The following is a 25,310-nucleotide window of genomic DNA, read 5'->3' on the forward strand; positions in this document are numbered from 1 at the left end:
ATGGACGCATGACGTCTACTCAAGAAAGAGAAAGAAGGTCTTCTCCTCCTCCCCACATTTCCTTATTATTATAAAACTGTCTACTCAAGAAAGAGAAAGAAGGTCTTCTCCTCCTCCCCACATTTCCTTATTATTATAAAACTGTAGCCTAGTAAGTTCTCAGGGTGTGGCATTTCTCATCTGCCCACCTATAGAACTCACAAGTGTCCTATTCTAATAAACCACTTCTTATCTATTACTTTGTCTCTCACTGAATTCCTTCTGTGCTGAGACATAAAAAACAATGGTACCAGAGCTCTTTGGAGCCCTGGAAATGACATCAATCAGTTTCACTATCACATCATCAACTCCTGGGAATGTCATACTTAAGATTAAGTGGTTTCTTTGTGTCTGAGAAGCTGGGCATTTCCATTTCGTTCTCTAGAGTTTGAATGTGCTATTTTATCCAACGTGTCTGTGACAATAGAAGGGGTGGGGAGAATATTCAAATCAGCTTAATATGTTCAGTTGCTAAAACTAGAGGAGAAAAATAAAAGGCTCAGTCCTCGTCCTTAGAAGACGCCAAGTTGAGGAATGAAAATTGACTAATTAAAAAAATAATCACAATATAACTAAGTGCATGCTAAAGGAAGGATTTATAAAGGACATACTTCATACTTCACTACTCATTCTTCATTACACAAAATCCTGAACTTGTCTTCAAATTATTAGAAGGTCCATCCCAAGGGAGCCACAGAGCCCAACTCTGGAACCCCCAGAGTCTTTATTCCTTATTTGGTCATTTCTGGTGGAAGGTGATTAGCCTCGGTTTTGCCATATAAATCTTACACAATCATTTTTTTGCAAGGGGAATACAGATAAAACATTATTAGCCTTGATCTGGACACAATAGTTTTGTTGCACCTGTCAACTACAAACTGGCACCTGCCAAGGGCATCTGCCATCTGCCTCTGTGGAGATTGAACCCTGTGCTGCTGCCCTGAAGGGGGTCCAGGGTAGAGGGTGAGGCACGTTGAGCTCCAGGGAAACTGGCGGAGCAGATCTTTATAGATAGTTAGATATTTTCAGGAACTGATTTTATGACCCCAATCCTCACATTTCTTCTTATCTAGAAAACCACTAAGTCCTTTCATGGTGACATTAGCTCCTCGTGACTAGCAGAAAACCTCTTGTAAAATAAGTGCTTGATTGCACTGAACTCCACCTTCACCAAAATCTTATATGCTGAACTTCCCCCACTACCTCTTTGGAGCAGTCTCTCAGAACTCTGTGAGGTGCTGTCTCCTGGGCTGCAGCCCTCATTTTGCCCCACATGAAACTTAACTCTAACTCTCACACTGTGCATCTTCTTTTTTTTCAGTCGACACAACAGATATATCCCCTGTGAATTCAAGGCCCTATTCTTTTCTTTAAAAAAATTATTTATTTATGTATTTATTTTTGGCTGTGCTGAGTCTTCGTTGCTATGTGGGCTTTTGTTTAGTTGTCAGGGGCTGCTCTCTAGTTGTGGTGCGCGGGCTTCTCATTGTGGTGGTTTCTCTTGTTGCAGAGTACGAGCTCTGGGGCGAGAGGGCTTTCATAGCTGTGGCACACGGGATTAGTTGCTCCTCAGTATGTGGCATCTTCCCCAATCAGGGATGAACCTGTGTCTCCTGCATTGGCAGACAGATTCTTTACCACTGAGCCACCAGGGAAGCCCCTTGAAGCCCTATTCTGAAGCTTCACTTTTGAAAGAAGTTACAAAAGGGGATTCAGTCAATTATCTGAGGCTAGAATCAAGGACTGCAAATTAGCTGAGTGTCTTTTTCACCAAACTTTTACGATTGCTATGAACTAAGGGAGACAAATACCCGGAAAGAAAATCCATGAAGCTGGTTTCTCCTAGCCACTTCAGTTCCTCCTCCACCTTTTATTCAAACACAGAAAAGTTCAGCAGATATAAATCAGTCTCAAGATTCTGATCCACGTTCCTTTTTTTCTCTCAGGGATTCCTCTGCAGGCCTCTGGATTTAGTTATTCCCCTAAAGCTGTGCCTCAGCCTTCTCCACTCTCCTCTCTTCCCTCCTTTATCCACTCTATAACTTCAGCTATTTTCCACATGACCCTAAAAACAATTCAACAAACTTAACTCCCTTGAACTGGGACCCAGATTTTCCTTCGCCTGTTGGACTGCACCACCTAGTGGTCACCTAGAGACCTGACTCCACTCTGCTGTTTAAACCCAAACATCTTCATTTGGTCCTCTTCCTTCACCTGCTTGTGGTGGTGGTTGTTCAGTCGCTAAGTCGTGTTCAACTCTTTGTGACCCCGTGGACTGCAGCACGTCAGGCTTCCCTGTCTTTCTCCCGGAGTTTGCTCAAACTCACGTCCACTGAGTCGATGATGCTACCCAACCGTCTCATCCTCTGTCGTCCCCTTCTCCTCCTGCCCTCAATCTTTCCCAGCATCAGGGTCTTTTCCAATGAGTCGGCTGTTTGCATCAGGTGGCCAAAGTATTAGAGCTTCAGCTTCAGAATCAGTCCTTCCAATGAATATTCAGGGTTGATTTCCTTTAGGATTGATTGGTTTGATCTCCTTGCAGTCCAAGGGACTCTCAAGAGTCTTCTTCAGCACCACAGTTTTAAAGCATCAATTCTTTGGCACTCAGCCTTCTTTATGGTCCAACTCTCATATCCATACATGACTGCTGGAAAAACCACAGCTTTGACTAGATGGACCATTGTCAGTAAAGTGATGTCTCCGCTTTTTAATATGCTGTCTAGGTTTGTCATAACTTGTCTTTTAAGGAGCCAGAACCTTTTAATTTTGTGGCTGCAGTCACTATCTGCAGTGATTTTCGAGCCCAAGAAAATAAAATCTATCACTGTTTCCACTTTTTCCCCATCTATTTGCATGAAGTGGTGGCACCGGATGCCACGATCCTCGTTTTTTGAATGTTGAGTTTTAAGCCAGTTTTTCCACTCTCCTCTTTCACCCTCATCAAGAGGCTCTTTAGCTCCTCTTCACTTTCTGGTGTTAGAGTTGTATCATCTGCATATCTGAGGTTGTTGATATTTTTCTGGGCAATCTTTTTTTTTTTTTTATAAATTTATTTATTTTAGTTGGGGGTTAATTACTTTACAATATTGTAATAGTTTTTGCCATACATTGACATGAATCAGCCCTGGGTTTACATGTGTTCTTGATTCCAGCTTGTGATTCATCCAGTCCTCTGCCTCCTATCCTATGTAATTCATCATTGTTCTCTAGTTGACTAAGATCAGACACCTTCAGGGGTTCTCTGGCCTCATCTGCCACCTCCACAGAAGCCACTGCTTTGCCCTTCAGCATCTCTCTCCTCCCAAGTTTACAGCCTCAGGGTAGACCCTGAAGCGCTGGGAGCCTGGCTCTTAAAATAGCCTCTGAACTGGTTTTACTGTTTCTGGTGTCTGGCCAGTCCATTTCGTCTTACACTCAGCTTCCTGAATCATCTTACAAAAAACAACAAAAAAACCCGGGTCCTGGCCAGTCCCTCCCAAATTAGAAAAAGCTTCCAACACTCCCCACTGTCCATATAATAAAATCCATATGCACAACCCTGTATAATGTTACAGTTGGCAAACTTTTTCTATAAAGAGCCAGACAGAAAATGTTTTAAACTTAGCAAGCACAAACTGTCTGTCAAAACTACTCAATGCTGTCCAAGAGCAGCTGTAGACCAGAGGTCAATGAATGAGCATGGCAGTGTCCCAGTAAAGCTTTTCTACGGAGGCTGAAATTTGAATTTAATTTGTCACAAAAGCATCAAAACTTCTTTTGACTTGTTTTCAGCCATTGAAGAAACAGGAAAACTATCCTTCTTTTGTGAGCCTTATAAACATGGGCAGTGGCCCAGATATGGCCTGCAAGGCTCTAGTTGGTCGACCCTACCCTGAACAAGTTAGATTATTAAAGGTGGTGAGGCTCCCAGCAAAGTATACAGAAACTGGCCTGACAAGGAAGAGAAGGAAGGTTATGAAGTTTCTTGTCTTTAAAGATCCATTTGTAGCCCAGTGTCAGGCCTGCAGCATTTTCAGTCTGCTCCCTGACCATCTGCCCCAAAATTCTGCCTTCCAGTTAGAACCTGGGATCAAGCCTCTTGTCCAATAACTGGTGGGTGACTGGGGGGTGGGACTAGGGTGGGGAGAAAACCCTCCCCTCCAGGACAAGGAGACAGAGAGGGGCACTCGGGGAGCATCTCAGGCCCTTCAACCCCTTCCTCTCAAGGGCTTCCCTCTCCAGAAGGGATGAAAAAGCTGAAGGGAGGCAGTTGATAGCACACGGTGGGCAGAAGAGGAAGGAGGGCAGCGGGGTGGACTATTAGCTCCTCAGTAGAAGGACCCCATTTGATAATCCTCTGCATTTCTAGAGTCCAGAATGGGGCAGGCTCACAGAGAATGTTCACCCAACTCATTAGAGCACTGGGCCTGGCTCCCCGTGGTTGTGGGCTGGGGTAGGCAGACAACAGAAAAGAAACAGGATGTCAATTGGGGGGGTGGTGCCAGCAACTGAGAGGAGCCTTGAAAAGCAAAGGCAGCAATAGGAATGCAAGGGGCAGAGCAGATGCCTTGGTCCTCTGTCCTAGGCCAGTGACAGGACTGAGTCTGAGTGTGCAAACACACCCAACCAATGGGCCAGGCATGACAGAGCCATCGTGGCCATGTACCCCACTGCCTGCAGACTTTGCAGAATCTATGCAAGCTGGATTCTGAAGGCTTGAGACACATTCCCAAGAGCTTCTACCGGGGCTACCCTAGGGGTCCAGTGGTTAAGACTTTGCCTTCCAATGCAGGGAGTCTGGGTTCGATTCCTGGTCGGGGAATTAAGATCCCACATGCCTCATGGCCAAGAAACCAAAACATAAAACAGAAGCAATTTTGTAATAAATTCAATAAAGACTTTAAAATGGCCCACACAAACAGTTTCTACTGGAAACCTGGAGATTCTCTTTTGATTCCTCAAATGTCACCTAGTAAAGCCTGGGAGATCTACCTTCTTGTAGCCTTCCATCAGCTGCAGCTGCTCCCCCTGCAAAGATGGTTTTAACGTAAATTCCAATGGGGCCGTAAATGCTGTCCTTGCCTCCAACAATGCTGAAGCCCAGGCCCTGGGAAAGAAGAGGAGAAGGTCAGACTGAGGCGTGTTCCATGCTACTCCTTGGGGTTTCCTCGGTGGCTCAGTGATAAAGGAACCCACCTGCCAATGCAGGAAATTTACATTTGATCCCTGGGTGGGGAAGATCCCCTGAGAAAGGAAATGGCAACCCACTGCAGTATACTTGTCTGGGAAATCCCATGAACAGAGATGCCTGGTGGGCTATAGTCCATGGGGTCACAAAGAGTCAGACATGACTAAACAACAACAACAACAACTTCCCAAGGAGGCTTAGCTTGGGTCGCAGGGAGCTCCTCTTGAGACTGTGAGCTCACAGGAGGCAGTTGGGTGCATCTTATTTGTCAGAGTCTAGCCTCCGGAGGCAGATGCTCAGGAAACATATGCTGTAGAGTGAAGGCATGAATGCTGGCTGGAGGCTGGACTTCCGGATTCAGCTCACAAGCATGCCAGGGTGTGGTCAGCAGCGTGGCTCCCAGGAAGATCCCTCCGAGTGATGGCTGCCAGGTATCAGCATCACTGCTGCTGGGCAGTTTCTCCTAGGCTCCTTGAAGAAGTTCATGCATCACCCAGCATCACAGAGGTGGCAGGCCTGAGAGCCACCTTCGGATCCTAAGAGAACCCAGTGAGCAGATGCCAGACAGGAAAGCAGTGTGGACACAGTGCTGATGTGAGCTTCTGGTGAGGGTGGTGGGTGTTGCAGGATGGGGGAGACCAGTGGTATCCAGGAGAAGCACAGAGGTAGGAAAATGAGAAAGGGGGGGATGGGCTCCTATTTGGGCTCCCAGCTTCTTCCTGGCTGAAATAATTGCTCTAGACCCAAACTTTCACCTGCCCTAGTGAGGCAGGATGGTGCAGTGGGAAAGAAAAAGACCCCAGGGTCAGAACGACTTCAGTCACTGTCATGGTTCAGTTGCTCACTAACCAAGTGATCTTGGCAAGTCCTGTGAGTCCCATATTCTCAGCTCCTTGTCTGCATTGTTATTCAGGCATCGGTCGTGTTTGATTCTTTCCGACCCCATGTACTGTAGCCTGCCAGTCTCCTCTATCCATGGAATTCTCCAGGCAAGAATACTGGAGTGGATTGCCATTTCCTTCTCCAGGGGATCTTCCCAACCCAGGAAGGTCTCAGGTCTCCTGCACTGGCAGGTGGATTCTTGACTGCTGAACCACCAGGTAAGCCCTCCTCATCTATTAGGATAAAATAACAGGGTTTTGTGAGAATTGATGGAAGGATCCCTGCAAATACCCTGGTGCCATGCCTGGGTTTTGGCAGCTGGTTTTGTGGTTTGACTTTGACTCTACCTCAAGCGCTGGTGGATCCTTCCAGCTCTGCTTCTTCCTCCTCCTCAACTCAGTTCTGTCATCACTCCTACTCATGCCTGTTAATGATGAGGTCTTGGGTGTGGAGATTGTATCAGGGAGACAGTAGGAGGCTTGCCCTATTTCTGAAGCCACCACTCCTGCTCTGCATTCCAGGCTTCCTATGCCAAATACCTTCCTGCTTCCCATCAAGGCCAATTCAATCTGCCCAGTGATGCATATGCCCATGAAGTCTACTCACTGACTGTATAATCTATCCACACTGAGATAACTGACACCATTTTTAATCATCTTTGCTAGAGAGTTGGTGCCCTTTTCCATTCTGCTTTCTTTTTTATATGTATACAATTTTTATTTTTTATGCCATGGCATCCACACATAGGATCTTAGTCCCCCGACCAAGGATCGAACCCTCACCCCTTGAATTGGAAGCACAGACTCTAAACTACTGAACACCAGGGAAGTCCTTGCCTTCTTTTGAGCACTGCAAAAGACAATCTCAAAAACAATCTCAAAGTCAACTGTATTATAATGCATCTGCCCAAATGCAAGACATGATGAAGGACAGGGAAGCCTGGCGTGCTACAGTCCATGGGGTGACAAAGAGTCGGACATGACTGAGCGACTGAACAACAAAAAATGCAAGAAGGTAAGAGCATTGTGATTTACGAATCAGGAAGAGGAGCTGTTCAGAGAAAATCGGGCACTGGAAAAAATGACTCCCTTGTGACTAGAGGGACAGTCATCTTAGCTCTTCCCACTGGTGTCTCCTCGTTTGTCTTTGCTGAGCTCCCAGGAGATAGAAGTGATGGGGGGTGGAGAGGAGGACTTCAGATGTGTGGAGCCTTCCTCTAGGAAGACCATTGCAGTGAATAGCTCTTCCCTCACACCACACGCCAAAATCATGAGGTGGGTAGAAACCTACTCTTCCATTAAGCATCTTGGTCACTTGGGCTCGCCTGAGAACTCTGCAGTAGCGGCCGTATCTACCCCAGAAGTTCTTCGGTGCCCATGTCAGCTCCTTGCTCGGGGCAGCATGCTCTGCGGGGTGTGCCCAGGAGCACTGGGGCTGTCCCACTACCTCCACTGCTTTTCTCCTATCTTTCAGTATTTCTCAACTGTGAGGCAAAAATCAGCCTGCATATCTGAATTCGGGGAGACACATGGACTGAATGTGTGTTCCCCCCCATCAAATCAGTACATCAGGGGGAAACTTTCAGAGGTGACTAGGCAATAAAGGTGGAGCCCTCATGAAGGGGGCAGGGGCAAGGCAAGGGGAGGAGATGAAGAAGCACAACCACTGTGTATGAAATAAGTGAGCTACAAGGAGACATTGCACAGCACAGAGAACAGAGCCAGTATTTTACAATAACTGTGGACAGAATATAATCTTTAAAAATTGTGAGTCAGTGTGTTGTATACCTGAAACATATAATAGTGTACATCAACTATGTGTCCTCAGTCGTGTTGGACTCAGCGACCCAAGGACTGTAGCCCGCCAGGCTCCTCTGTCCATGGGATTCTCCAGGCAAGAATATGGGAGTGGGTTGCCATGCCCTCTTCTAGGGGATCTTCCTGATCCAGGGATCAAACCTGGGTCTCTTGCATTGCAGGCAGATTCTTTCCCATCTTAGCCGCCGTAAAATCAGGGAAGAAGTCATCAACGTGCATGTCAACTGACAGCACCTTCAACTTAGACTCCCAGCCTCCAGAGCCATGAGAAATAAATATAGGCTGTTTAAGCTGCCCAGTCTATGGTATTTTTGTTACAGCACCTGAACTGATTATGACGACGATTTGAACTGAATCATCAGGTAAAACTATTTTCACAAACAGCAAACCAGGGACAAACTGGGGAACATTCGTCTTCCTGTGACCTGCTCTGTGCAGAGCTAGCCTGCCTGCCCCTCCCTGAGCCCACCTGCATGAGAGCATCTGACACTCCTGTTCCAAGCCCGGATCCCCAGCCCCTCTCCCCATCCCCACTGTGACGTGACAGCTCCTTGGGAACACGTGTCCACCCAAGAGCCTCCCCTGGCCATGGTCCTTGCTCACCTTGGCCTGGCCCTTCATTAGCACGATGTTGGAGATGACAGATGCCTGGAGGCCCCCTGAGGGCTGCACGAGCTGAGCTGTGCTGAGCGACCGTGTCGGTCTCGATAAGCCCTGGAAAAAGGGGAGGTGGAGAGAGGATGAGTCCAAGGATGTCAGCTCACTCCCCCAGGAAGGGGGAAAACCCATGGAGGAGAAGACCTTGATGCCTGTTCTTCTGAGTGTCTGCCGCATGGCGGCTGCAGTGTGGTGAATGGAGGGCGGATGGTTGGGAGTCCAGTGCAAGGGTATGTTTTGGTCGCTCTAGGAGGCAGCTTTGCTGAGCCCAGGCTCCCTTTTGACCAGCAGCCAGATGCTCACTAAGACTTGTTACAGGAGTGAGTCCTGAGACACAGACCGCACATCACAGACCACAGACAGTGAGTCCTATACCCAGAGTCCCCAGCAGAGGCTGGGAGGCCAATGGCCAAGAATGTCCTCAACAGAATCCAAGACACATTTACTGAGACCCTCATCTGGGCCAGGCACAGGGTAGTGGGCAGAGGCTCAGGAACCCCAAGATGTGGGACTTCCCTGGTAGTCTGGTGGTTAAGAATCTGCCTTCTGATGCCAGGGACGCAGGTTCGATCCCTGCTCAGGGAACTAAGATCCCACATGCTTGCAGTGCAGTCAAATAAATAAACAGAACTCTTTTAAAGAATTGTTTTTAAAAATGTGAACTCCCATGCCTTCCTTAACTTGCCCCCACTTCCCTCGACGATCTCTTATGGTTGCTGTACAGATGAAATAAAGGGATCCACGTGAAGCCTCACTTCAGGGTCTGCACGGGTGGAGTGTTCTCTGCCCATGAGATCCTAACAACATGGTAGCAGCCATGGGCAATGGTCACAGGTGACCATTCCTCATGTGGTTCTTTGCCCCCAAGCCAGCTCCTCACCACTGTAACCCTGTGGACATCAAATGGCCAGGAAGGCTCTTCGGGCAGTTCTCCCCTCGCTCCCTCTTCTCGGGGCTCCCTGCCCTTCGTTCTTACCACAGCCTTTGCTGCAGGAAAGTCCAGTTGTTGAGAGAGAGACTTCCTGCCGCTGCAGAGGGAATAAGGCTGCCTGTCTGCAGAAGCTGCTGATTTCTTGGTTGTCGGAAAATCCATCTCTCCTGTGCAATAGGGATTGACACCTAACCCAGGAGGAAAGAAAGGGAGAAATCATTTGTGCTCTCGGAGAGCAAAGCTCAAGATAGAACGTCGTCCTCGCCCATGGCCAGCCCTCCCGAGCTGGGGGCCAGAGTGAACTTGAAGCATGGAGCACTCAGCACCGGGTACATGATAGGGGAGGGTGGAGGAGGAAGTAGGTGGTATTCTGGCTTCCTTCGTGCATGCTGTGTGCACCACGGGGTGAGGATGGGACTGTCACTTCCATTTCACCTCAGCTCAACTCAGTGAGGGTTGATGTGGCCTCTCCTACATGTCAAGTAGGATGCTGGGTGCCCAGGAAACCACAATGATCTGTCAGCTCCAGTCCCTGCTGCTGGGGGTGGGGGCATTTCAAGAGAGAGGAGGAAAGCAGAAATGATGCCCCATTCAGGCAGGCCAGAAGAGAGATAGGGCAGAAGCCTGGGTGATCTGCCTCTTACACACACATTTGCACACAGGCACATAAACACCCCTAACACGCGTGTGTGCTCAGTCATGTCTGACTCTTTGTGACCCCAAGTACTGTAGTCCACCAGGCTCCTTTGTCCATGGGATTCTCCAGACAAGAACACTGCAGTGGGTTGCCATGTCCTCCTCCAGGGGATCTTCCCAAACCAGGGATCAAACCTGGGTCTCCTGCACTGGCAGGTGGATTCTTTACCACTTCACAACCAGGGAAGGCCACACACCCCTAATGCAGGCAGGCAAAGAGTCAACTTTTGAGTCCTTGGGGATCTAAGAAAATGCATGGCAATCATCTTCTCTTCCTTTAGGGAGAACCTCAGACTTCCTTTTACCCAACTAGGAAATCTACCCTACTGCTTCCAGCTGGAAAAGTCTTCAGAGATTATCTGCATGGCTCCTCACTGTCTAAGACTAGTGCTTCCCAACTGAAATACAATGCAAGTCACATATGTAATTTGAAATTTTTTAGTAGTCACATTTTAAAAAGTAAAAACAAAAATGAGTTTAGTGTTAATAATTTTTTTTTTTTGGTCATGCTTCACAGTGTGAGGGATGTTCCCTGACCAGGGATCAAACCTGTGTCTCCTGCAGTGGAAGTGCAGAGTCTTAACCACTGGACTTCCAGGGAAGTCCCTAATAATATATTTTATTTAGTTCAATATACCTAAACTCTTATCATTTCAACATATAATCTGCAAAGTTATTAATGAGGTATTTCACGTTTTTTCTTTAGTTTTTGTGCTTAGTCTTTTCAATGTTTACCCTTCTGAGCATCTCCATTTGGAATAAGCCACATTCCAAGTGAGCGGGATGTGGACAGCGGCCACTGTACTGGACAGCAGGCACCCAGAGAAGGGTGGGGCTTTCCCAGTGTCCCTCAGCACAAGTGAGCAGACTAGGCTTTGGTGGGAAAATTCCCCAAGAGAAAGATGTGAGATTGGTGGTGGTTCAGAGGGAAGATGGTGGTGGTTCAGAGGGAAGAAGGCAGTTTGGCACAGAGCTTTGGTTTGCATTTACTCTTAGGGTGGGAGAGACTTAAGTTGGTTTATAGGCTGGAGAAAGGAAGCCACTACCCAGAGTGAGTTGAGGAAATTCGACACAACAGGCTTTCATAGAGATGTGAGATCCCTAAGGGAGGAGGAGGAAAGGGATGAAGGCCTGGGGGAGAAAGGAGGTGTCGTGGTTCACTAGCGATCCGAGTGGCTGGGGAAACATTCCCCTGCCAGGACAGCTGCTCCCAGCATCTCTCCACACTAGGAGGTGGCTCTCCCCAACTCACAGGGACCAACTGCCCCCAGAGGGGCCAGGAGAGAGAGGAAGCCAAGAGGTTCAGAAAAGCATGCTCCAGAAAAAGGGGACAAAGAATCATGGGGCAGAGTTGGGAAGTGGAGTTAAATCTGCCTGGGGATCATGATTTTTTAAAATATATAATTTTGTTTATTTATTTATTTATGGCTGTGCTGGGTCTTTGTTGCTGTGCAGGCTTTTCTCTAGTTGCAGCAAGCAGCAGCTACTCTCTAGTTGTGGTGCATCGGCTCCTCCTGTTGTGGAGCACAGGCTGTAGGGCACATGGGCTCAGTAGTTGCGGCTCCTGGGCTCTAGAGCGCAGGCTCAGCAGCTGTGGTGCATAGGCTTAGTTGCTCCCAGGTATGTGGGATCTTCCCAGACCAGGGATTGAACCTGAGTCTCCTGCATTGGCAGGTAGATTGTTAACCAGTGAGCCACCAAGGAAGCCCAGGCAACATGTTTATTGGATGTTTTATCATAAGTGGCTCAAATTTCAATGCCCCACCCAGACCTGCTGAATGGGGTCTGGGACAGTCTGTGTGTTTATCAGGCTCCCCTGGCGATGTGACCAGCCCTTCAGTGGTCCTTTGGGGAAACTCAAAAGTCCAATCCTTACTTTATCAGGAAGAAATGGATCCCAGTCTCCCGTTCTCCTGCCCTCAGCAGGGCAAGGGGACCACTGTATGAAGAAGGGCAGCAGTGCATGGCTTGGGTTCAGGGAATATGGACAAGCAAACACGTGGCCAACTTGGATCAGCCCATAGGACAGAAGCACTTAGAGGCACAGGCAGGCACCATGGGAGCAAGACAGGCCATGCCAGCTCCGCTTCTGTCTTCACTGAGCCAGGCAGGAAAAAAAAAAAATCAACTCAGGCTTTCTGAGGTTCCTGCTCCCCCTGTGAGTTTGGATCAGCAAGGGCACAGGCCTGGAGTCAGGACGGGACAGTCTCTCCAAAACACTAACTGGTGGTCTGAGCCCTCTCCTGCCCCTTCTGAAAATTACTGGATATGTTCCAACATCAAGGAAATACATCAAAATTATCACCTTCGGGGTGGGAGGGAGTTGAAACCAGTTAACATGTAGCACTGAGTTAACTGAAAATGGGGTTATAAAATCCAAATGCAAAAGCCAAAACAATTTTTGACAGGGAAACTATATATTTTGATGGTTATATAATAACATGCTTTTGAATTCTGGTGCTGGAGAACACTCTTGAGAGTCCCTTGGACAGAAGGATATCAAACCAGTCAATCCTAAAGGGAATCAATCCTGAATATTCATTAGAAGGGCTGACGCTGAAGCTGAAGCTCCAAAACTTTGGCCACCTGATGTGAGAACTGACTCACTGGAAAAGACCCTGTTGCTGGGAAAGATTGAAGGTGGGAGAAGAGGGTGCCAGAGGATGAAATCATTGGATGGCATCACCAACTCAGTGGACGAAAGTTTGAGCAAACTCCAGGAGATAGTGAAGGACAGGGAAGCCTGGTATACTGCAGTCCAGGGGGTTGCAAAGAGTCAGACATGACTGAACGACTGAACAACAATAATAACACGAGTTTTTATTTAAGTTTACATGGAATTATGAAACAGGGAAATAAATGGGAATGGGTCTAGAGATAGATAACCCCATCTCCCATAAGGCTGACAATTCGGAAAAATACAGTCTCAAGTATTATTATTAATAATTGATTAAACCTAATTGATTATCAATGAAGAAGTGGTGCTAAAAAACTAAATAAACCTTCCAAATCACTGCAAAAACTAAACACAGAAAACAAATGACAAGTGACCATAAAAACAGAAAGACTCTTCAAAACCCCATAGCCTGCCAGGCTCCTCTGTCCATGGGATTTCCCAGGCAAGAACACTGGAGTGAGTTGTCATGCCCTCCTCCAGAGGATCTTCCCAACCCAGGGATTGAACTCTTATGTCTCTTGCCTTGGCAAGCAAATTCTTTACCACTAGCACCACCTGGGAAGCCCTAAAAAGAATATGAGTAAAAGCAAATATTAATTATAATACTAAAGTCAATGGCTTAAGCTTCTCTCTTAGAAAAACTGCCAGATTTGCTTTCAAGATCTAAGTGCATATCATTTGCAAGAGATAAACAAAGTAAACAAAAAATGAAATAAAAGGATGGGCAAAAACTACCAGTGACTGATGCTGGAACCAGCCACTTAGGGAAAAAAATCTATCTAGATTCTTGTTTCGTATCAAACATCAAAAATAAAGTACAAAGAGAGTAAATTTAGGGGGAAGGCAAATCATTTAAAAACTAGAATAAAATACTATGTAGAAATAATTTAATCAATATGGTTCTACACAAAATAATCTTCATATTATATAACCTCTGTGGTTCTCTCCTAAATCTGTAATCAAATATGATCCAAGAAACATGTGCAAGCATATATCTATAATTGCCTTGTAAATCTTGATAAATTGGAGACAATTTAAAGGTGTCATAGAGTAATAATTAGATAAGTGTACACGAGAAGAAGACTAGAAGAAAACATCACCAAGTATTTAATAGCTCTTTACATGTGGAAGAAACTTTTAGGATTAAACAGGGAAAATTTGATGGATTTGATTAGATCAGATGAGAACATCTTCATGTTAAAAAATTAAAAGAGAAAGAGTAAACTGAAAAAAGTATGTTCAGCAAATATAGCAGTATAGCAATATTGATTTAACCAAGACACTTTTTAGAAATAACTGACAAAATGATGATCATCTGAATAGAAGAACAGGAGCACTCCAAAGAAGAGAAGTAAATAATGAAGGGGTGTTGAACTGCACCTGTGCAGAAAAGTATTCTTTCCACTGAGTTTACAGGCACATGGACCAGAGAGGGTGTGACAGAAGCAAAAAGCACATTGAGCTAGGACTTTGAGAAATTGAATGAAGGGGCCATTTACAAACAGTAGATGGGTCTTAAGAAAACAACAAAGCCCAGTGAGATACTACGGAGTTGGCATAAGCTGGAAGCTGAAAGCTTTACCGTTGGTGGCTCAGTGGTAAAGAATCTGCCTGCCGAGTAGGAGATGCAGATGGTCTCTAATATTCAGATCTGGTATGGTTTTAACTTCTTAATGTTTTTCTGCATTTTTCACAATTTCCTGACTTTTGAATTAGTGTTAGCTTATTTGCAACAACCAAGCATCATGACATCTTTCAGTCCCAAGTCCCATCCTGCAACAGGTGAGGTGACAGAAACTCTGGGAGAGACCACAGACTTCCTAAGACCAAGGAGCCTGTCAGATGACAGAGCAGGAGTAAAGCCCTGTCTTCTAACCTCAGTGTCAGCTTTTCCCAGCTTGGCACTTGAGATCCACCTAGAAGAGGAGTTGACCAACCCACAGAGAGCTCTATTGACAAGAGCAGAGGTGCTCCAGCTGGCCAGGGTGTGCACATGCAATGAAGGATGCTCCAGAGAAGCTGCGGACACCATCTTGGGGCAGTCTGGCTGAACGAGCAAAGACCCACCCTCCCCCAAATCTCCTACATCACCGATATTCCCAATGCAGTAAGTTGACTACATACAAATGAGTTCTGTTCTGAGAGTGCATTCATAAGTCCAATTTGTTCATAAGTCCAACAAATTTGGCCTAGGTACCCAACTAACACAATTGGCTATATATTAATAGTAATGTACTGTAATAGGTTTACAACACTTTTCACACAAATAATATGTATATAAAAAACAAACATCAAAAATAAAGAAAACACTTTAAATCTTATAGTGCAGTGCCTTGAAAAATATAGTAGGCCAGCTATATCACCACGGCTTTTACACTTGCTTCCAGACATCCCGGGCTTGAAATAAGGATACTACTGTCCTCTATACAGTCCTATACACTAAAGGACACACAAGCACAACCATTTGTAGAGGATGCACGCACATAACACTGTATGCCAGACACGTGAACTAACTTCCAGGATTGGACTTGCGAATACACGTTTGCATCTTTGAAAGTTCACAACTTAAAGGTTAATATGTAGGAGACTTACTGCATTCGCCAAAATCTAAGCCCCGCTCCTGAGGATGGTTCAGTGACACTTACTGGTTGAGTTGCTGCGTGTTCTTTGATGACAGGCTTTGGGAAACAGGAAGTTATTACTTTGTGGGTCCAGTTTTCCGGACTTTTCCCGAGAGGAAGTTGTAGAAGTTTCCTGCAAAACAATTTCCATTTTTTATTCAGAAAATTAGAATAGAAAAAAAATTGAGATCTCAACACTGACCATGGAAATACTTGACAGATGGTCTGTTTCTTCCTCTATATTACAGGCTCTATGAAGGCAGGGATTTAGAATTACTGCCATCCATTAACTTATTGTTATAGCAATTCATTTTGTCATCTACTAATTCATAGATATAATAATTCATTTAATAAAGAATATGAAATGAGTATCTTTATATTATGAAGAATACAAATTATAATAATGAATAGAAGTTGCACGAATTTTGAACTAATGCAATAAATGTTGAATGATGGAGACTTCCCTGGTGGTCCAGTGGTTGAGAATCTACCTTTCAGTTCAGGGCATGCAGGTTTGATCCCTAGTCGGGGAACTAAGATCCCACATGCCGCAAGGCAACTAAGCCCACGGGCTGCAACTACTGAGTCCGGGGACTCTGGAGTCAGGCATCACACCTAGAGAGAAGTCTGTGTGCCTCAATGAAAGATCCTCCAAGCTGATAAGACTAGACACAGCCAGAAATAAATAATTAAGTGTTGAATGGTTATGTCAGCTATTACATGTCAGGTTCTTTGTTAGGCACTAGGAATATAGCTGTGAACAAGACAAAGGAGGACACTGATCTTGGAGAAAAGGCATTTTAGTGATGAAACACCAACAGCAAACAAACAAAAAGTTGAAAGATAATAACAGAGAATAACACGTGCTGTGAAGAAAAGAACTAGAGAGTGACACGAATGAGAGGCCAGGAGGTATGATTCAGAGAAGATAACCAAGTAAGTTCCATTGTTCTGGTTCATCACAGGCACTTAGAAACAGTCACTGAATGAATGTTATATAAAGAGATTTCTCGATATTGAACCATCCTTGCATTCTTGAGTGTATCACATTTTTCTTATACTGCTGATTTCTGCCTATGAAGATTTCATTTAGGACTTGAAAAATCAATATTCTTAAGTTAAATTTGGTTATTATTCTGTTGTTGCTTTTCTACTTTGCCATATTGATCAAATTTTACCTGCTTCTTTTTTATACTAAAAATTCAGAAACTCTGTACTGAATCTAGAAGCAGTACGTACTAAACCACACACTTGAACTCATCTCTCTATCAGGCCAGTGATAAAAGAGAAAATAAACGACCCTTTCTCAGATAAGATGAGAACTTGAAACAACTTTCACTCACTCCCCTCTCCTCACCCTGGTATTTTAGAAACAGAGGACAGGGGAACAGAAGACTAGAGGTTGATGATGAGCATAATGGTATTAATTATTTTACTTCTCTTCCCAGAACTATTTTTATATTGTTTTCCTGTTGTATAACTTTATTAGCCACAATGATTGTGACTTAATTCTTGAGTTATGTTGGCTTTATTAGTCATGACCATAATCCTTAGGAGAGAAAGACAGAGAGTGTGTGTATGTTCTCTGAAAAACTGTGCAGATGGAAAGCTCTCTGAATATTTGCATGTCTGAGAATGTCTTTCTGTGGTCATCACACTTGAGTGATTTGCTGAGTATAGGATTTAGGAGTATTGGTTATTCTATCTAGAAACTCTAGTTGGCTCAAATGCTACCTGGGATTTAATGTTCTAGCGTGGAGGTTTGCTAAGTGTATCTGCCACCCTTTTCTGACAGGTCTGTCTCGTTCAAAGTCAGGCTTGGCAGTGCTGATTCATTTCATGTGCCAAGTGCCTGCCGGCTTCCAGCAGCTGGTGCACTTCCCAGAGAGGAAGGAGGACCTACTGCTGCCTCTCCCTATGCTCCACGTAACCCATCTTCCCCTCCAGCCCCTGGCACTGGAGGAGGCAGTTCAGTTGGTTCCTGTCACACTCATTCCCCAAGCCTGTCCTTCCTGTGTGGTCAACAGCAGGCTAATGAGCCCTTCCCTCAATCCAATCTCACCTGCACTATGTCATGCAGAAAGTTGTCATGGCTTCCAGAATATGGATGGCCCCTTCCCATGGCTTCCTGTTCTGACATGCATTTCTCCCTATTGGTGCTTTTTTTTTTTTGATAGAAATTTCTAAGAGGTGGGGGAGTTAATAAAGTGTACTCAGTAACCACGTAACCATCTGGAGCCAGAAGTCTACTCACAACCTTTTTTTCTTATTAAAACTGTATCTAGTTCTGACACAAGGGGATCCTGCCAGAAATCCCACATATCAATTCCTTTTCACTTGTACATATCAATGTCCAAAACCAGAGGACTGATCTTCCCAGACATTCATTTTCCTTTTTTCAGCAGTAGATGGCACTATATTAACCTGAACAAAATTATCTTCTCTAACAAGGGTAGCCCAGGAAATGTGTTAAAGGAGAGAGATTATATGAGAGGGGGCTTATATATATTTAAAGAGATTATTGGTCTTCCTCAGTGGCTCCGACGGTAGACTCTGCACTCCCAGTGCAGGGGTCCTGGGTTCACTCCCTGGTCAGGGAACTAGACCCCACATGCCTCAACTAAGAGTTCTCATGCCACAACTGGCATGTGGCAACTAAGACCTGGTGCAGCCAAATAAATAAATAAGTTTTCAAAAAAGTATATTTATTGTTAACCTTCTTTATTTTAATCCTCTTGACAAAGCCTCATGTTCAAAACATGATTTAGAAACTGCTTGACATAAAAGCCAATTGATAGCAGAAAAATCATAGAAGTGGATCATTTTTTTTTTTTTGGCCCAGATTACCTGGAAATGGCCAATGTCACATCCAGAAGTGTGTGCTAAGTTGCTTCAATTGTGTCCAACTCTTTGCGATCCCATGGACTGTAGCCCACCAGGCTCCTTTGTCTGTGGGACTCTACAGGCAAAATACTGGAGTGGGTTGCCATGCCCTCCAACAGGGGATCTTCCCGGCCCAGGGAATGAACCCACGTTTCTTGCGTCTCCTGCGTTGTTTAGCAGGTTCTTTACCACTAGTGCCACTGGGGCAGCCCAACCAGAAGAGGGAATCTTACAAGACTTTGGACCTTTAAAGAAATAGAGCCAGTCAGATTAACTGTCCTGGCTTCAGAAGCAGTAATCGCACTGTGCACATACCAGCCGTGGAGACTCTGTGGGCCAAGGCTTTTTGGGCCAGTCCTTCTCCTTCACAACTCCATGTCCTGTGGCCAAAGCTGTCTCAGACATGAGACATGCGGCCTCTGCCACGAAGCCATCATCTCAACACCTAGAGGCTTTGATAAGTTGCCTCTAACCAGGCTGCTGTCAAGCTCTTGGACAGTCATGAAGACTGACGTGCTTCACTTTGACACCCTCTGCTATGAATCTGCTCACTGGATGACTGCTATAGGGAAGAACGGAAATGTACTACCGTAAACAGAAGATGAGAGCCACATAGCAATTTTCTATCAGATGTGTATGTAAAAAGCTATATAGTGGGACTTCCCTGGTGGTCCAGTGGTTAAGATTTCACCTTTCAATGCAGGGGGTGCAGGGTTGATCCCTGGTGGGAGAGCTAAGATCCCACATGCCTCATGGCCAAAAAACAAAAAAGTAAAACACAAACAAAGTTGTAACAAATTTAATGAGCACTGTAAAAATGGTCCACACCAAACTTCTAAAATGTGACACAAATGAACCCAAGTATGAAACAGAAACAGAATCAGGGGCATAAAGAATAGACCAGTGGTTGTCAAGGGGGTGGGGGACAGGAGAAGGCTGGATTGGGAGTTTGGGATTAGCAGATGCAAACTGGTATATATAGAATGGATAGACAAAAAAATCCTACTATATAGCATAGGGCACTGTATTCAATATCCTGTGATAAACTTTAATGGAAAAGATTATGAAAAAGAGTATGTATGTATGTATGTATGTATGTATCTATATAACTGAGTCATTTTGCTGAACAGCAATAATTAACCAATACTGTAATTCAATTATACAAAACAAATACAAGTAAAATTTAAAACAATGGTCCGCATCAAAAAATCTTGTCTTGTTCAGTCTCTAAGGTCGTGTCCGACTCTTTGCGACCCCATGGACTGCAACACACCAGGCTTCCCTGTCCCTCACTATCTCCTGGAGTTTGCTCCAGTTCATGTCCATTGAGTCAGCGATGCCATCCAACCATCTCATCCTCTGCCACCCTCTTCTTCTCCTGCCTTCAATCTTTCCCAGCATCAGGGTCTTTTCCAATGAGTCAACTCTGCATCAGGTGGCCAGATTATTGGAGCTTCATCTTCAGTATCAGTCCTTCCAATGAATATTCAGTGTTGAATCTTAACAAATAAAACATCTATATGGCCCCTAAAAGCTCAAAAATAGAGGCAATGCACAAGTTCAATGGGAAGGAAAGCAGGATAGCCCACTCCAGTATTCTTGTCTGGAGAATCCCACGGACAGAGGAGCCTGGCAGGCTACAGTCCATGGAGTTGCGTAGAGCTGGACACGACTAAATCGACTTAGCATGCACGCAGGAGGGCACAAGTTCTATGGACCTTCTATTTCCCGGACATCGACAAGGATCCAGTGCTCACTCAGACTCTGGGATCATCTCAAGGTATATATTCACTCTTTAATTCATAAAACCCTGAGCATAATGATTCCGCCACCAGAAAAGCACAGTGGGCCTAGAGCAGAAAAAAGGGTCATGAGACGAGCAGCATTAAGCCTCTTATGACCCTGGGCTGGTCAGTTAATTGTTTGGTCTCAGTGCCCTCTTTTGTAGGCTGAAGGGGTGAACTTAACAGCTTCCATAATCACTTTCAGCTCTATACTTTTTAATGTAATGGATGATTATGTTTAAAGAGTCAAATGGCTATTGTCCTCTCTGAAGTGATCACATGGCAGAAGGTCACTCACGAGGAGAAAATATCTTCTCTTGGTTCTTGGGGGAAGCCTGGCTAGTCTCCAGCAAGGATGTCCTGGGTGGAGTGGTGTCTCATCAAAGGAATCTCTGTAGGAGCCCCTGTGAATGCTTCCATAGTACAGCTCCCCCGTCAGCCCACAGAACAGAACTCTTCTGTTCTTGCTCTCAAGGTGGGGCTAATCTTGAGGCTGAGGGTTTGTCACTGAGGTCATAGGCTAGAAAAGTCATTTCCAGACACGTTGCTCCTTGTTCTCATCAGAGGCTGCGACCCAGAGCCACAGTTCTGTGGGAGGCGTGCCCCATCATTACCTGGGTGGTAGTCTCTACAGGTATCTGTCTCCTTGGTGCCTGAGTGGGAAACAGGGTAGACTGATCAGGGAGCTCTCCTCAAGTAAGAACCAGTCATGTAACTGCTAGGACTGAACAGCCAACCTCAAGAAGTGGGGAAAAAAGAGAAAACCAAAAAACCACGATCCACATGTAGCCAAGGAATAAACCCGGAATGAAGATGCAGAATTCTGCAGCATTTTGTACAACAAGCAACATTATTCTGGAATCTAAACTCTTCCCTGAAAGTTAGAAGGCTCTATTACTCTCTAAGAAGGGTTCATTTTGCATACAGACCCCCAACATTGCTGACACAGCTTGATGCTTCTGGAGTTTGGTGACTCTACTCCTCTTAAATACAAGCCTTCCCATTTTCTCTTTGAACTGAGATGCTATAGCTGTTCTAGTCTAAAGGAGCCACAAAATAGAATTCACTGCCCTCCTGGTCAAGGCTTGTCTCCTGTGGTTGGGTTGATCACCCAGCAGTAGACTTGAACTTTAAGCCATAAAGATAAATAACTGTCTCCAGCAGATTGGTTCTGGGGTGGTCACGTCGTCATGTGGGATGCTGAGGCCACATGCATCCTGATATGGAGAGGAAGGGTGGAAACCAGAAACCTAGGAGTCCTCCAAAACTCCTCCTTCTCCTGTGGTCCCTCCATGAACACAGCCACCAAGTCCTTATAATTCTACTTTCTCAAATTTCCCCATTCTCGCTGCTTATGTTCTAGTTCATAGTATTCCTTTTAGATTAGACTATTACAATGGCCTGTGGGGTCTAGGAAAAGTATTCTTAAGAATATTTTTAACACGTGGCCTGGTACAACTGGATAGCCACATGTAAATGAGTGAAGTTGAACCCCTTCCTCACACCATATACAACAATTAACTCAAAATAAATCTCAGACCTACAAGTAAGAGCTACAACTATAAAACTCTTAGAAAAAATATAGGAGTAAATATTCATGAGACTATTTCTCTACAATCTTGGGCTAGAGAAAGACTTGGTAGATATGATATCAAAAGCACAAGTGACAAAAGAAAATATAGGTAAACGGACTTCTTTGAAATTAAAAGCCTTTGTGCTTTAACAGGTACCATCAAGAAAGTGAAAAGACAACTCACAGAACTGAAGAAATTTTACAGTTGAAGAACTGAAGGACACTTTACAATTGAAGAATATTTTACAATTCATATGTATGATGAGACTTGCATCAAGAATATATAAAGAGTTTTACAATTCCATTATGGAAAGACAGATAATCCAATTTTTAATTGGACAAAGTAGATATACAAGATGCCACAAGACACATGAAAACATAGTGAACATCATTAGCCATCAAGGAAATGCAAATCAAAACCACAATGAGATACCATTTCACACCAACTAGGATGGCTACCATCACTCTTGCTTAACATCCACTAATATATGAAGGATTTAGAAAAATTAGAACCCTCGTACATTGCTGGTAGAAATGTAAAATGATGCAGATGCTTCAGAAACAGCTTGGCAGTCCTTCAAAAAATTAAATATAGAGCTATTAGATGATACAGCAATTCCAATCTTAGGTATATACTCAAGAGAAAGGAAAATACACATCCACACAAAAACTTGTGCACAAATGTTTAAAGTAGCATTATACATTATAGCCTCAAAGTAGAAAAACCCAAGCACCCATAAGCGAATGAAAAGGTGAATAAAATGTGGTCTACCTATACAATGGAATATTACTTGGCAATAAAAAGGAATGAGGTACTAATATATTCTGCAAGCATAGATTCCAGAAAACATTACTTTAAGTGCAAAAAGTCAGTGACAAAAGACCACATATTATATGATTCCATGTATAGTAAATGTCCAAAATAGGCAAATCTATAGAGACAGAAAATAGATTAGCAGAGGGTTATGGATGGAGGAGTAGTGCAGTGGGGAGGTGGGAATGAGGAATGACTGCTAATGGGTATTAGATGATTTTAGGGGTGATGAAAACATTCTAAAATCAGATAGTGGTGGGACCTCCCTGGTAGTCCAGTGGTTAAGAATCTGCCTTGCCATGCAAGGGACATGGCTCAATCCCTGACCAGTGAACAAAGATCCCACATGCTGCAGAGCAACTAAGCCTGCACACCACAACTAGAGTCCTCTCGCTTTAACCAAAGATTCCACATGATGCAGTGAAGAGCCCTGGTGCCACAACAAAGATCCCTTAGTGCTGCAACTAAGACCAGACACAGTCTAATAAATAATAAAATCAGACAGGGTGAAGGTTACCCCACTCTGAAAATACACTAAAACCCACTTGACACCCCACCATGTGCGTGCTCAGTCCTGTCTGACTCTTTGCGACCCCAGACTGTAACCCATCAGGCTTTTCTGTCTGTGGGATTTCCCAGGCAAGAATACTGAAGTAGGTTGCCATTTCCTTCTCCAGGGGCTCTTCCCACCCCAGGGACTGAACTTGAGTCTCCTCCGTCTCCTGCTCTGGAAGACAGATTCTTTCTCACTGCATTACCTGGGAAGCAAAAACCACTTAATAGTATACTTTAAGTAAGTGAACCATATAGTGTGTGAATTATATCTTACCAAAACCATTTAAAATGGAATATTCACCTATTCATTCATTGATTCACAAGATCCCTGTCCCCAATCTGCACTTTGATGCTTCTGCACTCAGCTGTCATGATTTTACAAAAATGCAGATGGTACTCATGCAACTTCCTGATTAAACCTATGATTATTCAAATCCAAACTCCTTGGCATATCATTGTAGGTCCTTCCTTCTCTAATGCTATCCAAACTGACTCAAGCCTCCACTGCACCCCATTATACTTCCTATCAGTGGACCCTCATGTGTCCTGTCCTATCTATGTCATTACGCATCTTGACTCTTCTTCATTCTTCAAGAATCAATATAGATGTCACTATCTTTGTAGTGATGTTTCCACACAAAATAGCTGCCCCTGAGACAATAATGGGCTTTCTTTCCCAATAAGAGTCAAGGAAGGCTTAAAAGTAGACAGGCATTGAGATGGTCATCTACATTTTTTCTTCAATTGGAATATAGTTGATTTACAATATTGTTGTATTAATTTCTGCTGTACAGTAAAGACAATCAGCCATACATGTACATATATCCCCTCTATGTCACCACAGGGCGTTGCATACATGCTATACAGTATGTTCTCATTAGTCATCTATTTTATACCCAGTAGTGTATATATGTCAGTCTAAGTCTACAAAGTCATCCTGCTAAGACCATCCCTTCGTTACTCTTCTTCTCAACTATTCTTACATGTTTGTTTTTCCAAACACATCATCAAATTATATTGTGTGGTTAAAAAAATATTGTTCTTACTAATTTGGGGAGAGCAATCCTAAATCTAAAAACAACTCCAGGGAATACCACTTTTCTAAAAAGTGGTTATTTTTCTCCAAAAACAGTCTGTATTTCTAATTGTCTAATAGAAATGCTCCTCGATGGAATTTTTATCACACTGCATCACAGTGGGATTTTTGGAAAGATGAAATAATATATGCAAAGCACCTGGTTCATTGACCAGCAAGAACCCTGAGAAACCAATTAGTTACCAGAGTGTCAATCTCCCAAATATTTTTCAATTCTATTGTTTCCTTTTAATAGTCTAGAAATGTATCATAGTAAATAATATGGCAAAAGACACAAAGGTGTGTGTACAAAGATCTTTATCACCACATTATTTGTAATAGAAAACATGAGGGGAAATGTTCCATGATAGGGAAGTGATTGAAGATGTTACAGCAGGTTCATCAGTACCATTTTTCTAGATTCCATATATGAGTTAACCTAAAGATACGTATTTTTCTCTTTCAAGTAAACACGTCAACTGAACATTTGTGCACTTACTTCATTCTGTACGACAGGTTCATCCACCTCCCCAGAACTGATTCAAACTCATTCTTTTTTATGGCTGAGTAATATTCCATTGCATATATGTACCACATCTTCTTTATTCATTCATCTGTCAATGAACATCTAGGCTGCTTCCAAACGGAGACGTGGATGTAGAGAATGGATTTGTGGAAACAGTCGGGGAGGGATAGAGTGGGATGAATGGAGAAAGTAGCATCAACATATATACACTATCATGTGTAAATGGCTAGCTGGTGAGAAGTTGCTGTATACTTCTGGCACACTGTGATGACTTAGAGGAATAGGATGGTGGGGGGGAAGGAAGGGAGGCTCAGTAGGGAGGGAATATATGTATAATTATGGCTGATACATGTTGTTGTATGGCAGAAACCAATACAATATTGTAAACATTTTAAAAAATAAAGGTAAATAAAAAGGTTTTATAACAGGAGGTTTCTGTTTCTGAAAGTAGGATGGATTTGTTACTTTGATCCCTCTGCTTACAACAAATAAAAGTGTTGGATGGAAATGTAAAGATATCAGTGAAATAGCAAATGAGTAAGAAATTCTTGAAGGCTAAAAAGTAAATAAATGTTGCACCAAAACTTTCCTGAGAAGTAAGCAGATCCCCGAA

At 44.1% G+C, this 25,310-nt stretch overlaps 1 protein-coding gene across 2 annotated transcripts in view; it reads right to left on the reverse strand.

The window, feature by feature from the left end:
• Window positions 1-25,310, reverse strand: part of IL16 (interleukin 16) — a 126,140-nt gene that overhangs the window by 40,321 nt on the left and 60,509 nt on the right. For both annotated transcript variants that reach the window (XM_081550369.1, XM_081550370.1), the window contains 4 exons: window positions 15,512-15,620; window positions 9,539-9,681; window positions 8,509-8,619; window positions 5,011-5,125 (listed from right to left, as the gene is read on the reverse strand). In XM_081550369.1, the coding sequence (XP_081406495.1) occupies window positions 5,011-5,125; window positions 8,509-8,619; window positions 9,539-9,681; window positions 15,512-15,620 (478 nt within the window). The remainder of the gene's footprint in view (window positions 1-5,010; window positions 5,126-8,508; window positions 8,620-9,538; window positions 9,682-15,511; window positions 15,621-25,310) is intronic.

Source organism: Giraffa tippelskirchi, chromosome 12, assembly GCF_054371585.1.
Source record: "Giraffa tippelskirchi isolate mGirTip1 chromosome 12, T2T-mGirTip1v1.2.pri, whole genome shotgun sequence".
NCBI classification, from domain to species: Eukaryota; Metazoa; Chordata; class Mammalia; order Artiodactyla; family Giraffidae; genus Giraffa; species Giraffa tippelskirchi.